Source organism: Phocoena sinus, chromosome 2 (genome assembly GCF_008692025.1).
Source record: "Phocoena sinus isolate mPhoSin1 chromosome 2, mPhoSin1.pri, whole genome shotgun sequence".
NCBI classification, from domain to species: Eukaryota; Metazoa; Chordata; class Mammalia; order Artiodactyla; family Phocoenidae; genus Phocoena; species Phocoena sinus.
Genome location: NC_045764.1, coordinates 23,948,740 through 23,966,477, shown reverse-complemented (window position 1 = coordinate 23,966,477; position 17,738 = coordinate 23,948,740). Strand labels below are relative to the sequence as shown.

Genomic DNA, 17,738 nt, shown 5'->3' with positions numbered 1-17,738 from the left:
GTCTCTCTGATTTTAAGATGAACAGAAATCAGCAAAAGGAAAAAAAAAAAAGCACTGCACATCTGTCCGACCCTGCCTTACTCTCGCAGCCCAGGGACTGCCCCCAGCTCTGCTGTTTGAATAACCTCTGGATGTGTGACCCACCCCCCCATCCCCAGCTTAAGTTAGAACTCCAGAACAAATATTTGTCCTGTTTTGGAACAAAGTTTGAGAGCTCTCTTCTTCTCTTTTCTCTCAATTTTCTTTTTGAAAACCAACTGTACGGCTCTGCTGTCCCTCTGATCGTGGTTCAGGGAGCAGTGGGCTCCTCCCAGACCCGGCGCTGGAGAGCTGGGCAGAGCAACCTAGCACGATGAAGGGGGTCGTGTGCTTTCTCGTCTGCTTCCTCCTTTCTGAATCACAGGGCTTCGAAATCCCCACTAACGGACTTTCAGAAGTAAGTACTTCCAGAAGACTTCCTTGCTGTCGGCCCCAAAGGTTAGCTTGGTAAATAACCTGTTACCTGTTGCTATTCAAGGACAGCATTCTGTGTGGAATGGAAATTCATGAAAAAATTAATCTGAGTAGACGTGTTCACTATTATAATTACTGGAACCTGTATTTACCCTTTTTTTGATTCAATATTTGTATATATTGGAAAATGATCACCACAATGTCTTTAATATCTCTCACCATACATAGTTACAGTTTTTTTCCCCTTGTGATAAGGATTTTTAACTTTTTATTTTATATGGAGTACATTTGATTACCAATGTTATGATAGTTTGAGGCATACATCAGGGTGATTCAATTATACATGTATCTATTCTTTTCCAAATTCTTTTCCCATTTAGGTTGTTGTATAAAATTGAGCAGAGTTCCCTGTGCTGTACAGTAGGACCCTGTTGGTTATCTGTTTTAAATATAGCCATGTGTCCATGTCAGTCCCAAACTCCCTAACTATGCCTTCCCCCCGGGTAACCATAAGTTCTGGAACATATATTTACCCTTTAGAGCATTAACAGGTTTTGCATGAGAACCAAGTTCACAGCCCGACCCCATAGTGTACCATTTACGAAGTACAGCTGCCCCCTCCTTATCTAAAAAATTGGGGATAATAATTGATCTAACCCAAAGGGTTGTTGTAAGAATTAAGTGACATATGTAAACTACCCAGCACAGTGCAAACCTGGGGAAGAACTTAATAATTATTAGCTCTCATAACTCTTATTATGAAATATCATTATCACTCTTTTACTTAAGAGTATATAGAAAAGTCATTTTCAAAGCACTCTGTTTGTCATATCTAAGTGAAAATGATTTCCAAATTAAGGACACTTAATATTCCTGTTAAAGGGGAAGATTGGGTAAATGGACGGGCAGAGTGTAGGAATTACTCCTGGGGAGCTCCAGGTCTTCACTTAAAACCGTTGATCATCCCCAACGTATTGAAAGTCTTGGACTGAAAGTCATACAAGAGCTTTTTTTTTTTTTTTTTTTTTTTAATTTATTTGTTTACTTTTGGCTGCGTTGGGTCTTTGTTGCTGCTGCCTGCGGGCTTTCTCTAGTTGCGGCGAGCGGGAGCTTCTCTTCGTTGCGGTGCGCGGGCTTCTCATTGCGGTGACTTCTCTTGTTGCAGAGCCCGGGCTCTAAGTGTGTGGGCTTCAGTAGTTATGGCTCGCGGGCTCTAGAGCACAGGCTTAGTATTTGTGGCTCATGGGCTTTGTTGCTCCACGGGGTGGGTGGGGTCTTCCCGGACCAGGGCTTCAACCCGTGTCCCCTGCATTGGCAGGCGGATTCTTAACCACTGCGCCACCAGGGAAGCCCCAAGAGCTATTCTGATGCCAGAAAAGCAGCATGTATTCTGGGAATATCCTAGAAGGCGCAGCTGCTTGTGCTACTTACAGAATGGATTACCTACAAAGATGCCAAAGAACAGGATGGCATATTTGCAAGAAAAAAAAATCACCCTGTCTGCCTAGAAACTATCATATTTTCTAACACTTTAAAAACTACCAGAGTATGTTGGAAATCTCATTGACGAAGCCAGGAGTTGGAGGCAAGATATCCAAATGTGTTTGTGCTTTTTCAGTCACTTACTGGCATTCCTTTCACATCGCCATTTCTAACTCAATGGATAATGGTCCACATTTACCTAGTAAGACACCTCTGATGCCCCCAAGATCTACCCAGTACTTCTGCCAGGCACCTACCTGATCATTGGGCTACTGCAACCCCTACTTGGATATCCCATCATCTATAGGCAAACTCAGAAATGAACTCCTGCCTCCCCAAATTTGGAGATACTAACTCTCATTTACTCACCTCTGAGACGTAACTGGCAAACAAATATATTAAAGAAATCATTGTAGGGACTTCCCCTGGTGGCACAGTGGTTAAGAATCCACCTGCCAGTGCAGGGGACACAGGTTCGAGCCCTGGTCCGGGAAGATCCCACATGCCACGGAGCAACTAAACCCGTGCACCACAACTACTGAGCCTGTGCTCTAGAGCCCGCAAGCCACAACTACTGAAGCCCGAGTGCTATAGGGCCCACATGCTGCAAGTAGTGAGCCCATGTACTACAACTACTGAAGCCTGCATGCCTAGAGCCCGTGCTCCGCAACAAGAGAAGCCACCACAATGAGAAGCCCACACACTGCAATGAAGAGTAACCCCTGCTCTCCGCAACTAGAGAGAGAAAAAAAAAAAAATCATTGTAACAGACACAGAAAACAAACTTAACAGTTCCAAAGGGAAAAGGGGGGAAGGATAAATTAGGGATTTGGGATTAGCAGATACACACTACTCTATATAAAATAGATAAATGGCAAGGACCTACTGTATATATAGTGCAGGGAACTCTACTCAATACTCTGTAATAACCTGTATGGGAAAAGATAGTGAAAAAGAATAGATTATATGTATATCTATAGCTGAATCACTTTGCTGTACACCTGAAACATTGTAAATCCACTATACTTCAATTTTAAAAAAAGAAATCATTGTATGAAAAAATGAGATTGCCCAGAGATATAGAAAACAAGGCAAAATAATATATTGAATACAGTACCTTATGCCTGTCACCAGCTCCCTGTTTTATGTTGATAGAAATAAACATCCTAAATTCTTTTTTAAGTTTGCAGAATATGGAGACCTTGTGGAACTGGCCCCAGGCAAATTTCAGTTTGTGCCAGAGAACCGGAGGTACCAGGTACAGTAAACCTCAGTTCCAAAAGGGAAAATAAGTGAAAGAGATCATGATTGAAGAAATAAGTGAAGGGTTGAGATGATTTTTGCTACATTTTCTCAAGAGCATGTTTTTTTTATCAGCAAAGAGTCTGGTGGTTTTGCACCCAGGGGAAACACTATCCAGCTGAAATAAAGGGAAGCCTCCACATGGCTGTCTGTTCATCTTCAAACTGTAATGGTCACCTTGGTCCCTTAGAGAATACATTGCTATGTGTTTTCTTCAAAGTTTAAGATTATGGGATAGTTTTACTGCTTTGTATGGAAGAATTTCCTCATAGGACACTTCCTATTGGGGCCATCCATGCTCTCCTACTTAGTCACGGTCCCTACTGTCTCGGGGAGTTGCTCAGAGAGCACAGGGGACCTGACCATGCTGGCGGTCTCCTCCCGGATGCCAGCAACAGCACAGACAAAATGCTCTAACTCATGGGGTGAGTTCTCCAGGGGGCCAAGAAGGGTTTGGCTTCTCCCATGTAGAGCCCAGGTGCTAAAAAAGGAGGTATTTGTGTAAGCTGACCTATGACATCTTTGGTGCGGGTATGAATTTTTGACCTGCTGCAAGTCCAGGCTTTTTGTAGACCGATAATATTAAAACCCAATAGGCAAGTCCTCACGCCAGTGTCTTCATCTAAAAGGGAAAACATCATCGTTAGGAATTGCATTCAAGAAGTCCAAAAGACCCACAGACATAGAAAACAAACTTAAGATTACCAAAGGGGAAAGGGGGAGAGGGATAAATTAGGAAGTTGATTAACAGATACACACTACTATATATAAAACAGATAACCAGGACATCCCTGGTGGTCCGGTGGTTAGGACTGCGCTTCCACTGCAGGGGGCACAGGTTCGATCCCTGGTTGGGGAACTAAGATCCTGCAAGCCGCATAGCACGGCCAAAAAATAAATAAAATTAAATAGATAACCAACAAGGACTTACTGTATGGCACAGAGAACTATACTCAGTATTTTGTAATAAACTATAAGGGAAAAGTATCTGAAAAAGAATAGTTATATATGTAGGTATAACCTAATCACTTTGCTGTACACCTGAAACTAACACTAAACTAACACTGCTTCCCTGGTGGCACAGTGGTTAAGAATCCGCCTGCCAATGCAGGGGACACAGGTTCGAGCTCTGGTCCCAGAAGATCCCACATACCGCGGAGCGGCTAAGCCCGTGCGCCAGAGCTGCTGAACCTGAGCTCTAGAGCCCGTGAGCCACAACTACTGAAACCAGCAAGCCACAACTACTGAAGCCCGCGCGCCTAGAGCCAGTGCTCCGCAACAAGAGAAGCCACCACAATGAAAAGGCTGTGTGCAGCAACGAAGACCCAGTGCAGCCAAAAATAAATAAATAAACTATGCTCCAATTAAAAACAGTCTAGAAGAAGGCAGTCGTTGGCCTCGCTATGTCACATAATACCCCCTAAAATTTCAACTCACCCCAAATCAAGCAAGCAAAGCTAATGTCCCACACCTTAATTATTACTTTAAAATCCATCTGACATTAAAGGTTCACCCATCACTCTAAAGCCAGTCAGTTTTCCATGCCCACAGGACAGTCATTCATGTGGATACAGTAAGTCCCTTACATATGAGTGAGTTCCGTTCCGAGAGCACGTTCAGCAAGTTCGTTCGTAAGCGTGACAAAGTTAGCCTAGGTACCCAACTAACACAATCGGCTATAAACCTACGGTAATAGGTTTATAATACTTCTCACACAAATAATGCATAAAAAACAAACACAAAAAATAAAACTTTTTAAATAATTTTTTTAAGTTTAATTTTTTAAATTAATTTATTATTTTTGGCTGTGTTGGGTCTTCGTTGTGGTGCGTAGGCTTCCCATTGCCGTGACTTCTCTTGTGGAGCACGGGCTCTAGGTGCGCGGCCTTCAGTAGTTGTGGCACATGGGCCCAGTAGTTGTGGCTCGTGGGCTCTAGAGCACAGGCTCCGTAGTTGTGGCACATGGGCTTAGTTGATCCACGGCACGTGGGATCCTCCCAGACCAGGGCTTGAACCCATGTCCCCTGCACTGGCAGGCGGACTCCCAACCACTGCGCCACCAGGAAGTCCCAAGAAAACATGTTTAATCATACAGTACAGTACCTGGAAAAGTACACTAGTACAGTACAACAGCTGGCGTAAAGGGGATGGCATCGAGTGAACAGGCAAGGAGAGTTATCGCCTGGAGGAGGGAGAGGAGGTGGGAGATGGTAGAGCTGAAGGACCGTCAGAAGTAGGAGACAGAGGGCAAGCTGCAATTTCACTCACGCCTGACGTTGATGGAATGCACGTTCGCATCTTCAAAAGTTCGCAACTTGACGGTTCGTATGTAGGGGACTTACTGTAATTCTCTAACATAGCGGTTGAGTACAGAATTTTCCACCGTGCTTGACTCAGGGGCTACACCAAGGAGGAAACGCATCCAAGTCTCTGCTCCCATGTAGCTTCATCTAGTGGAAGAGACAGACATGCCTTCCAACTGCCTGGCTTTGAAGAAAGGCTCTGCTGCTGAGAAAACAATCAGACAAATAGGGTAAAGGTGATCTGTGCTACTCAGCTTAAGTTTGGTTGAACATTTTCATTCGAAAACATAGGTTTTAGCATTGTATCAAAGGATGGTGGGCATGCAACCAAACAGTGACTGAGACATTTGTTCACAGAAACACACCAGTGGGAAAATAGCATTCAAGAATATTTGATAATTATGTCTTGGTTCCAGTGAATGAGTTATAGCTCAGCACTGAAGGAAAAAATATCTTTTGAGGAAACAGTTTTTGCCCTCAAGGTAGTAAGCAACACGCTTCTGAAGAATGATTATCCAACTTCCTTTCACAGAGGAGTGTTTCTGGAGAATCTGGAGAAATGATGGTAAGTTTACTTTGATTTTGTTAAAAATTGATGTCTGAATGACTTTTCTGTTACCTATTATCGAGAAATCAATACGGGTGCCTCCTTTGTCTTCATCACTGAGAATGTTTACCTGACTTTCGAAATACCCCCTTCCCCAGTTCTGTTTGGAAGTGTGTCTAAAATTCAGCATGAAAGGGTGCAGTTTGTATGCAGCCGGGAGAGCTGTCCCCAGGAGTGAAAATGTCCCTTCTCTTTACTTTCGCAAGTTTTGACAACATTGTAGGTGTTTTTGGAATAAAAACTGTGTATTTATTCCAACAGAACAGTTTTGATTTAAAATAGGACACCTAACAGCTTTGGAGGGAAAGCCGTGAGTGTGGAAAAAGCACTCTCAAACATGAAATGGCCCGATTCCCTGAGATGTTCGGAGTAGAGCTTCCTGTGGCAAGAAAACATCAAGAGGAAGGGGTTCCCTGGGCTTCCTGCTCTGAACTGATAGCAACTGTGAGAAGCTCTGGGTTAAGGGGGAAGAAGGACAAACAACGTAGCCTGGGTTTTATCTCAGCTTGAGGTGGGCTGGATGTTAATGTGTTGAAAGGTTTAATCTTGGATGACAAAGTTTAGGGATATGACACCTAGTATTGAAATAAGCAAAAGCTTTCGGAGAAAAAAGCAAAACCTAGTCAGTCACATCACTGCCATAATCCTGACTGTTTAGAGTCACCTCCTAAAAGATGTGCGTTTGCAGTACTTTGTCTTTGAGCATACGGATACTGGAACTGCCTTAAGTCAGTAGAGAAGGATTGGGATTAGGGGTCCCGAGTACTGGACCAGTAACTGCATCAAAATGCCCTCTGCAAGGTATTCTGTTCTTTGCTCACATCCATCAGCATTCTCATATTTTGTTTTAATTTGGGAAAGGACAAGAGGACTGCAAGAAGGTGAAATTACAATAGATCAGGTTGAAGAAGGTAGGTGGCAGTGTGGGGCTTTGGGGACCACATGTGTCTTCCACCCCACCGTACCCCTGGTAGTGCCCAGGTCCCCTTCCAACGCTGCAGTCCTGCATCCTTCCTTCCCTCTGGCCCTGCATTCGAAGTTATTTCCTGCACTTTCGTAATCCAAACTTGCTTCCCCACAACCATTTTCTCCTCGTATTCTAACCTTTAAAATCATTTTTAATAGCCTCATAGCGCTTGAAAGGCATCTCAAGATATCTCAGACCTTTTGTTATTAAATTGTATTTATTTTAATTTCATATTTCCTCTGACTTTTTTATTTTTATTGCTATTTAATTTATGACTTTGCTTTTTTTAATCTTTGATCTGTTTGGTTCTGAAAAGGGCACGTTAAAGTTTACTAATGACAAAAAAAAAAAAAAAAGAAGATATCTCAGGCTTCTGCCTGAGGGGTATTCCAAGAAGTTAGGAGAATGCTTAGTAATACCTGAGTTGTATGCTTACCGGTGTCTTAGAATTGTTTGTAATCCAGTGGACCAATGTTAGCATTGAATACGTAGTGAAGTTCTGTGTCATTTTTCTCTGAGTGCAGTTGTATTTTCTTGCCAATTACAGGAAGATGTTGATCAAGTGACTCTTTATAGCTACAAAGTCCGGTCTACTATCACTTCCCGAATGGCCAACACTGTCATCCAGGCCAAAGTGGTGAACCACTCCCCACAGCCTCAGGATGTCGTGTTCGATGTGCAGATTCCCAGAGGAGCCTTCATCTCCAACTTCTCCATGTGAGTGACTCTTGTGCAGAACCAGACACTGGATATGCTCTGCTCGCAGAATCGAACCCCGTCACAGTTAGGATGGACCTTAATGGCCACCTATTCCAGTGGTTCTCGCTTTCAGAGCTGTGGACCCCCTGGACATCAAGAGTCATCTTGGGCTGGGTCCCAGTATTTTGCTTCTGTTCAGAGTAACAGAATTTGTGAAGCACTTGCTTTTCTTTTCTAATAAATTAAAGCATCCTTAAGCCTATCTCTGTGGTAACAACCTCCCACTTACTTGGGGAGAGAAAAATATATGGAGTTGCCCTGGGTTACAGGAAACCGTATATGAGTGTGTAGGAGGTTGCAGGTCAGCATCATCTATCACATGTTTCTTTACGGGGAAAAAAAAAGTGGAGAACCGCTGATTAAATCCAGTCACGTGTCCAGTGCTTGAATTCCTCTGTGTAGCCGCTGACTAGTGAGAATTATCCAGGCTTGACTTGAATATCTCCTTAATGATGAACTCACTACTTTCCAAGGCAATTCACTCAGTGGTTGGCAGCGCTTAGAATTATTTCTGCCACTTAATTGAAATCCGTTCCATTTCCTACTCAATGACTCTAGTTCTATTCACAAAAGAACTTTAAAAAAATTCCCTACAAAATGCATACTGAAATGTTCAAGGATGAGATGGTCAGCTATCTGAGATTGGCTTCAGAATAAATGAGGTGGAAGGAGGGGGTATAGACAATGGAGGTTGGCTGAGTATTGATAATGGTGTAACTCAGTGATGGTTTCATGGAGGTGTCTTACATTATTCTGTTTTTTTGTATACTTAAAGATTTCCGTAATCAAAAAATTTTAAACCACCCAAATAGTGAAGGCCAGTTATTTTGTTCCCACCCTGAGGCTTCATTCATCAAGGGTAAACTTTCCCTGTTCTGCCAATAGAGGAATAAATAAAATAAAAGGTTCAAATACCAAGCACTTTGGCTTCTAAAAATGGCAGAGCCATTTTAATTATATTTTCTAAACAAAACAAAGGTGAGGGGAACAAAAGGCAATTTGTAACTGGGAATTGGACTTACTGGAATTGGAATTCATGGATTTTGAATCCTTCAAATTGTCTGAGAAATTTATTTCCAAAGAAAAATTTTTTTAGTCAGCCTTTTCTAAAAAGCAAATGTAGAAGGAAAAGCTTTTATGTAGTGGTATTATATGACACTGTCTAAAAAATTATATTAAAACTAGTTTAATAAATTCTTACTTTTAAACTATATGACTAGATATTCCAGGTGTCTCATCTTTCTGTTTTCCTTCATTCTTTCCCTTCGTCCCCATCTCATTCCTTAGAAGATTTGAGGTGATGAAAGACAGAATTGTGAAATATATGTTTATTTTGATCTCTCTGTACTCCCGGCTGAATGTATAAATCAGAGAAGATAGCTCCTTACATCACCACAATTTAATATGAACCACACAGACCTCCATCTCCAGTCAAAAAACTTCTCCTGCCTATTTATCAAGGTTCCAAATATTCCACCATTAGAGATTATTTCCTTTTGTCATAAAGACTTTTTGGTCTTCGAACCTTAGCATGACTTGATGGAAATAGTGCCGACCTGGGCACTCGGGGTCCAGTTCTAGCTCTGCCCCTGAGCAAGTGTGTGACCTCAAGCAGGTCGCTTGACTCCTTGGCTCTGATTTCTCTCACCCACAGAGGTGAACCAAGCGTGCTCAACAAGCATGCTGTTGGCATTTGGGACAGGAAACTCCACCTCACGTTGCAGAATGTCTAGCACTCTTGGGGTCGTCCCATAATGCCAGTAGCCCTTCTCAGTCATCAGAACAGCCAAAAATTTCTCCATGCACTTGGAGAGAGATGCTGGGGAGAGATGCTGCCCACTTGAAGGCCAGATGTTCCATTTTGCTTCTAAAATTCTGTCATTCGACTGCTCCAGCTAACCATTATTGGGACGGATTAGGTGACGGCCAGCTAAGAGACAGAGGTGACATGAGCACACAGAGGTCCCCGAGAGAGATGTTGGAGAGATAAACACAAACTGTGCAAAGAGATTGACAAGCACCTTTCTTCATCTTTCTTTGCTCTTTTCCACCCTCACAGGAGACCGTAATGCCTCCAGGCCACCCCAGATCCTTAACACACAGGAGAATGATCTTATAAACCAAAAGTCAGCCAGATAACTAGTGACTTATCAGTCACCAATCCTAGGCACATTTGTCATTCCAAAGGGATGCACGAGAGAAAAACCCTTAATCTGAAGGGTGAAACTGGAAAATGAAGAAACATTTTTAAAAAAATTTATATTGGAGTATAGTTGGTTTACAACGTTGCGTTAATTTCAGGTGTACGGCTAAGCGATTCAGCTGCACATATACATGCATCTATTCTTTTTCAAATTCTTTTCCCATTTATGTTATCACAGAATATTGAGTAGAGTTCCCTGTGCTATACAGTAGGTCCTTGTTGGTTATCTAATTATATGCAGTAGTGTGTATGTGATAATCCCAGTCTCCTAATTTACCTCTCCCCCTTCCACGTTTCCCCTTTGGTAACCATCGGTTTGTTCTTTAAGTCGGTGAGTTTCTTTCTGTTTTGTAAATAAGTTCATTTGTATCATTTTCTTTAGATTCCACATATGAGCGATATCATATGATATCTGTCTTTCTCTGTCCAACTTCCTTCACTTAGTATGATCATCTCTAGGTCCACCCATGTTGCTGCAAATGGCATTATTTTATTCTTCTTTATGCTGAGTAGTATTCCATTGTATATATGTACCGCATCTTGTTGATCCATTCCTCTGTCGATGGACACTTAGGTTGCTTCCATGTGTTGGCCTTTGTAAATAGTGCTGCTATAAACGTTAGGAAGAAACATCTTAAACACTACAATATGCGAGAGGAAGTTTTTAGGATGGGAGCCCACCTCACCTCTCTTAATCACACTATCAGATAAAGGAACTCCTGTGAAATATGCAAACGTCTCCGTGTTTCCTGCAGGTTCAAAATGATAATTAAATAATTCATTAAGTCCACCTGGTTGGGCTGTTGGCTTGTTGTTTGTTTGTTGTGCTAAGACTACTATTTGGACCAACTGTAGGCCCTCTGTCATTTTTTAGGACTGTGGATGGCACGACATTTACTAGTTCTGTTAAGGAGAAAACGGTGGGCCGAGCCCTCTACTCGCAGGCCAGAGCAAAAGGCAAAATGGCTGGATTGGTGAGGTAAGCGGGGGGGTCCTCATCCACTGCTGCCCCCACTCAACCCCAAAACAAGCCTCCAAGAAGGCACAGAACCTCATCCTCAGGCGACAGAGTTAGGTATCTCCGTTCCTGTTTCCCTAAGGCCTCCTGCAACACATGAGTTTTGGATGATCTCACACGTGTTAGCCTTACATAGCTTGCCTTGCATGTAGATGGCTGTCCTGTCACTAAACACTGATTCCCAGCAGAGTACAGAGAGGAACTACAGAAATATTGGTGATTGGGGCTTCCCTGGTGGCGCAGTGGTTGAGAGTCCGCCTGCCGATGCAGGGGACGCGGGTTCGTGCCCCGGTCCGGGAGGATCCCACATGCCGTGGAGCGGCTGGGCCTGTGAGCCACGGCCACTGAGCCTGCGCGTCCGGAGCCTGTGCTCCGCAACGGGAGAGGCCACAACAGTGAGAGGCCCGCGTACCAAAAAAAAAAAAAAAAGAAAAAAAGAAATATTGGTGATCTTGTTACAGCACCACATGACACAGAAAGAAAGGTTTGGAATTTGTCTTAATGATCTTCTTGGCCTATTTTTATGGGGTGGCACCTTTTTCAGCACAGTTACTTAGTTTAGATTCTGTTTATTTTTTTCCCCTTATGGTCTTTAAATAAGACACTGGAAATGCCACGCCACCCTCAGAGAGGCAGCCTCTTCCACCAGAAATGTCAGAGGAATGTTCACTTATCCCCACACTCCGTATCTAAGCTGCCCTCAGATCCTGCCATCTTCTTTTCTTCATCTCATTCTCCTCGTCCAGACGCCCAAATTTCCCCTTAGCTGAAGTTCTTTTCATTTCATTCATGTGTTCATTCATTCAGAAAAATGCACTGAACGTTAACACTGTACCCAGCTCTGTCAAAGGTGACAGCAACACTGCAACAAACACCGTCAGGCCAGTGGAGGCGATGGCCACGGAACGGACAGTGTATAGGTGACTATAACATATAGATGACCATAACATATATAGCATATAGGTGACTATAATATATATATCATATAGGTGACTGTAATATGTATAATATTTAGGTGACTGTAATACATATAACATACAGGTGACTATAATATATATAACCTATAGGTGACTATAATATATATAACAGATGACTGTAATATATATAACAGGTGACTGTAATATATATAATATATAGGTGACTATAACATATATACCATATAGGTGCCTACAGTATATATATATATATATAGTATATAGGTAAGTGTAATATATATAATATATAATGGGGTAATATATAATGGTATAATGTGCTAATGTAGAGATGGTACAAAACCCTATGGGAGTTCCAAGTACCAAGTGAACAGTTCTGTCCGGGGGTCCAGATCATCACAGAAGACTCGATGTTTGAGCTGAGCCCAAAGAGATTAATAGAATTCAGCCAGGAGAAGGGACAGGAGAAATTCCAAGCCAGGGAACATCTCCAGCATGCCTCCAGGTTAATAAGTGCTTTAAGTATCATTCTGCCGTCTTTACCCATCACTTTGACCACATCATCCATCCATTTATTATTTCTTCATTCCACAAATATTTATTTGCAGCAGAAACTCCTCCAGGTACTGCGGATACAGCAGAGAACACGGAGCTCGCATTGTAGCCTGCCCTCCCCCACCCAGATACATCAGGCCTCTCACCCCACTCTCTACTCCTAAGCTCTGTACCCGGCCGTGCTCATCTTTTTCTTCAGCTGCCCTGTATCCCAAGCTCACTTCTTCATGGTACTTCCCTGATCCCAAACGATCCGGTTATGCATGGTCTCACCTTGCTTATTTAGCTGTTTAATTTGTTTTTTAATCACCCACTGTTTCTCCTAATGCTCAAATCTCCCTCATTTGACAATGTTTTCTCTTTAAAACCATAAACACCTCAAGATTAATGATCACGTTGGACTTGGTGTGTATGGGACTAAATAAGGCATCAGTGCTGGAAATACACATTCAATTTGTTGAAATAATAGATGTCTTCTTTCTGAAGACTTTCAAAATATAAAGAATCTCTAGAATGAGTCTCAAAAGCAGTAGAGGAAAGGCATGCTGTCTTTGGAATCATCTAAACTTGGGTTTGAGTTCCTACCGTACAACTGACTCACCATGTGGTCTGGAGCGATTACTTACCCTTTGTGAGCCTCATCTGTCATCATTTGATAACTGAGGGTATTGGGATCCAGCTTGCCGAGCTGCTATAATAGCAATGATATGTGTTTCCAGTTCCTGGCACATAATAGGTGATCAATAACTAGTAGCTCTTTGCAGATGACACTCAAATCTGTAAGAAGCTCTGGAAGAAAAAGATCAGGTAGGAGAGGAGAAGAAAATTCCAGGCTGGTGGAATGAAATTTATCTAGAAGTTGCAGTTACCTCTACTGTACCTACCATTCATTCTTCTGAACAGTGAGCAGGTTGCTAGCCCAGGGAAGCCCGACTGCCCTCTGCGTAGGTTCTGCCTGTGATGACTCACGTGGGGGGCTCGCACCTGTAGGAGCAGAGCCCTCGATATGGAGAACTTCAAAACCGAAGTGAACATCGCCCCCGGAGCCAAGGTGCAGTTTGAACTTCATTACCAGGAAGTGAAGTGGAGGAAGCTGGGGTCCTACGAGCACAGGCTCCACCTGCAGCCAGGACGACTGGCCAAGCACCTGGAGGTGAGCCCATCCCTCTACGGCTCTGTCCCTCATCTGTGCTTTCTGCCTGTCCCCACTCTTTGTGGTGTTCCATGCCACTCGACACTGCAGGTCAGGGTGGCGTGCAGAAAGGATTCTGGGTTTGGAGTCAACCAGGCCACTTCTTTGCAGATTTCAATGCCAGCTCATCTCCTTATTAGCTGTGTCAGTTTCCTGTGGCCTGTTGGAACAAATGACCACACGCTGGGTGGCTGAGAACAACAGAAATGTCTTCTCACACAGTTCTGGAGGATGGAAGTCTGAAATCAACTTGTTGGCAGGGCTACGTGCCTAAAGGCTGCCAGGGAGAGTCTATTCTTGCTTCTCCTGGTATCTGGAAGCTGCTGGCATTCCTTGACTTGTGGCCACATCACTCTAATCTCTGCCCCCCTGGTCACGTCACCAGGGTGTGACCTGTTCTGAGTGTCTTCTGAGTGTCTCGAGTCTCCCTCTGCCTTGCTCTCGTAAGAACACTTGTCGTTGGCTTTAGGGCCCATTGGGTAGTACAGGATGATCTCATCTCAAGATCCTTTATTGCATCTGCAAAGACCCCTTTTCCAAATCAGATAGTAGTCACAGCTTTCAGGGATTTGATGTAGACATGTCTTGGGGGGGAGCTCCATTTAACCCACTACACTGACCTTCCACATGGGACAAGCTATCCTGAGCCTCAATTTTCTCACCTGTGAAAAGGGTACTACAACGTTCTTAGACTCCTTGGTTACAAGTGAGATGAGCTTATGGAAGTAGGTGGCAAATGATAGCAGCTCAGTGGAGGCTGAGGTAGTCGTCTTCATCTGCTCCACGTTCCCCGCATTGCACTCCAACTCCCTTCACCTCGAGAGCAGTGCCTGCGGCAGGGCATTGGCTACCAATTTGAACTCACCTCTGCTGTAATCTTCACCTCTTGCCATGAGAACTGAGCTGCTCTTTTCTTGGTTCGAATCTTATTGACATCACATGACCACTTGTGTAAGAGGCAGAGCAGAACTGGAAGAAACCCAGGGAAGTGCACAGTTCGACCTGCTCTCCATTTGACACATAGGAAGGTGAAGCAGACAGGTTGTAATTTGCCCATTGATGTAGAAGATTCAAGGGAATGAATGAATGGATCATGGTAACATTCTCATTCCATTCTTATTTCTAAATAAGAATAGAATGGGGATTTCCCTGGTGGTCCAATGGTTAAGACTCTGTGCTCCCAATGCAGGGGGCCCAGGTTCGATCCCTGGTCAGGAAACTAGATCCCACATGCCACAACTAAAAGATCCCGCATGCTGCAACTAAGACCTGGTGCAGCCAAATAAATAAATAAGAATGGAATGGAATAGAGTAGATGAGGGGAATTAAATTCCAGAGAAATGAAGCAATAGAAGGGGAATACTAGGTTGCCCAAAAGGTCTTCAGCCTACATGGTGAGATGCATTGTGTCACACAGAATTTAAAGAACTTGCAGAAGTGATGCTGGAGCCATGCTGGGTCATCTTTGGGAAATCCTGAAGATGAGAAGAACAGCAGAGGACTTAGTAAGTGTACTTCTTGCTCAATCTTGAAATATTTTAATGCTTTGAGTAATTTCTTTCCCACCTCTAGGTAGATGTGTGGATTATTGAACCTCAGGGAATGAGATCTCTTCATGTTCCGGACACGTTTGATGGGCATTTTGATGGAGTTCCCGTCGTATCTAAAGGACACCAGAAGGTACCACAAGCATTGATGTTACAGAGTCTAAGTGGCCACTTAGACTTTGCTCCTGGGTTCTGCTCTCCTCCTCTGCTCTGGGGGATAGAAAAGCCCAGGTGCTGAGCTGAGGGAACTATATGAAGGAACAGTGACTCCTGAGCAAAGTCTAGGGTCTCCCACAGGATATACAGAATAATATTACGGATTGTTTCATTGCATTTTGACCAGAGTCTGTTCCTTTTGGAGGTCCTGTCCCATTTCCCCCAGGTAATTTCACTTTAGCAGTAGCTAAAAGACAGTTTTCACAGGGACTTGAAAACCACTGGTCCAGTAGTTAAGACTCTGCGCTTCCACTGCAGGGGTGCGGGTTTGATCCCTGGTTGGGGAACTAAGATCCTGCATGCTGCGTGGTGCAGCCAAAAAAAGACAGTTTTCACATAATACACAGTGGATTTTCATTAATCACAGCAAGAAATACTCAGCCTAATTCTCTCTGCCTTAATGGCCAATAGTAACCACCTTTGGAGGGATCGAAGTCCTGTAAGAACCTTTCACCAGCTCTTTCTAGAGCTGGTAGCTGTTTCTTCCATGGGGGGAAAGGGAGGAATTCTTTGAATCTCTTATAAAGGACTGAAACCAGGCCAGCAGCACCGCAGGCTGTTAGACGCCCCCCTCACATGCTGTGGCACCATCCCTTGCATCAACAATGGGACCACCGATGCTGCCCGGATGCAGAATGGCCCTGGACCTCCACCTGTGTGCACGAGAAGGTGCAGCTGTCAACTCCTCACCTGGAGGTGGGGGGGGCGAGACCAGGCTGTGACACTACTGTTCTTTCCAGGCACACATCACCTTCAAGCCCACGGTAGCACAACAAAGAAAATGTTCCAACTGCTCTGAGACTGCGGTAGACGGTGAGCTCGTGGTGATGTATGATGTGAACAGAGAGGAGAAAGTCGGTGAGCTTCAGGTGGGTGAAAACAGACTCTGGGAGAGTGGCCCCGCCAAAGCCAAAGAACTGGTTTTTGTTGAATAACGCCCCCTTCCCCCCGCCCACGAATAAACCTCTTTGGCCTCTGGGTAGTTCCCAGACGAGTGTCAAGGCTGCAGACAAGGGACTAAAAGCATATTTCTCTAAGTGTCGCCGAGCATTTTATGTCAAGATAACTGAATAAAGGTCATTGGGCCTCATGCCTTTGTCCCAGGAAGGTACGTCTAGGCCTCGAATGAAGAACCATAGGAAGTCACAAAATGGGAATTTTCGATAACCTTCCAAGGCCCTTTGCAATGAGATGATCAAAGAAAGCACAGAGATTATGTTCCCTGTGAGATTTCTTGAGCATTTCCCTTTCCTCTTTTGTCACGTCTTAGATGTGTGTGCATATTTCCCTGTGCTAAAGTAATGAGGCCTTAGTAGCCAAGAGCCTGTGCTTCTCTCCAGGGATGGGGGGTGTGTCGGGAAGTGTCCACAGCTACACACCTGACAGCTGGACACTGTAATGTCCTGGGGGAAGCAACCAAAGGGCAGTGGAAAGAGAATGAGGTGAGCCAGTCTTTAGCACCTACAAGAGAAGATGGGGTGGGGGGGGGAATCAGGAATCCAGCCCCTCCCATTAACTTCTAGAACAACCCAGACTCCCCAGGGTGCACATCAAGGTCCTTCATGGTCTGCCCGGTGGGTTCTCTGCCCTAACTCCTTGAATTCATCGTGCTGAACCACTTATGGAGCCCTAAGTGTGCCGAGGGCCGCACTGTCTGGAAGTCTCTTCCCCGGCCTGGCCCCCACCCCCCAGCTCAGTCCAACCCCGACGCTGGCAGCCTAACTGCAAACTCATGAACCCACGTTCAAGTCCAGCGTAGATGCCCTTTCCCTGGGGAAGACGCCCTTGCCTGACTTAGATGCACCGCCACTGGGGGTGTTCTTGGAGCCTTTTATTTTTCCTGATCACGGACTTAACAACCTGTGCTGCAAATTGCCTCTTTATTTGTCTGGGTCCTTCATCGCCCGCGAGCCTCAGGAGAGCAGGGACTCTTCCTGATTCACTGTCGGTGAGCAGGGTGCCTGGGACGGAGGCTCTCGATGAAGACTGGGTGGGGTGGAAGGAGTGGAGGGAAATAGCCTAGGAGGTGAACTGCTGAGAAGGCTCAGACCTTCGCAGGGAAGGACAGAGTGGGAGCAGGAAGGAGAAAGGAGAAGCAGGGGGACACCAAGCCTCTGTTCTCTCCTGTCCCCTGTGAGCACCCCTCTCCTCTCTCAGTCCTCAGACCCTTGTCTTCCTACATTCCAAACATTGCTAATGGTT

General features: G+C 44.4%; 1 protein-coding gene across 2 annotated transcripts in view; it reads left to right on the top strand.

The window, feature by feature from the left end:
- The first annotated feature begins 242 nt into the window (after positions 1-242).
- Positions 243-17,738, top strand: part of ITIH2 (inter-alpha-trypsin inhibitor heavy chain 2) — a 38,471-nt gene continuing 20,975 nt past the window's right edge. The window contains exons 1-8 of one of the 2 annotated variants that reach the window (XM_032624810.1): positions 243-436; positions 3,119-3,193; positions 6,073-6,105; positions 7,662-7,831; positions 10,951-11,055; positions 13,572-13,734; positions 15,346-15,453; positions 16,277-16,405. In XM_032624810.1, coding sequence (XP_032480701.1) covers positions 353-436; positions 3,119-3,193; positions 6,073-6,105; positions 7,662-7,831; positions 10,951-11,055; positions 13,572-13,734; positions 15,346-15,453; positions 16,277-16,405 — 867 coding nt within the window. In that variant the 5' untranslated portion in view covers positions 243-352. The remainder of the gene's footprint in view (positions 437-3,118; positions 3,194-6,072; positions 6,106-7,661; positions 7,832-10,950; positions 11,056-13,571; positions 13,735-15,345; positions 15,454-16,276; positions 16,406-17,738) is intronic. The other variant, XM_032624811.1, reaches the window with a different exon arrangement.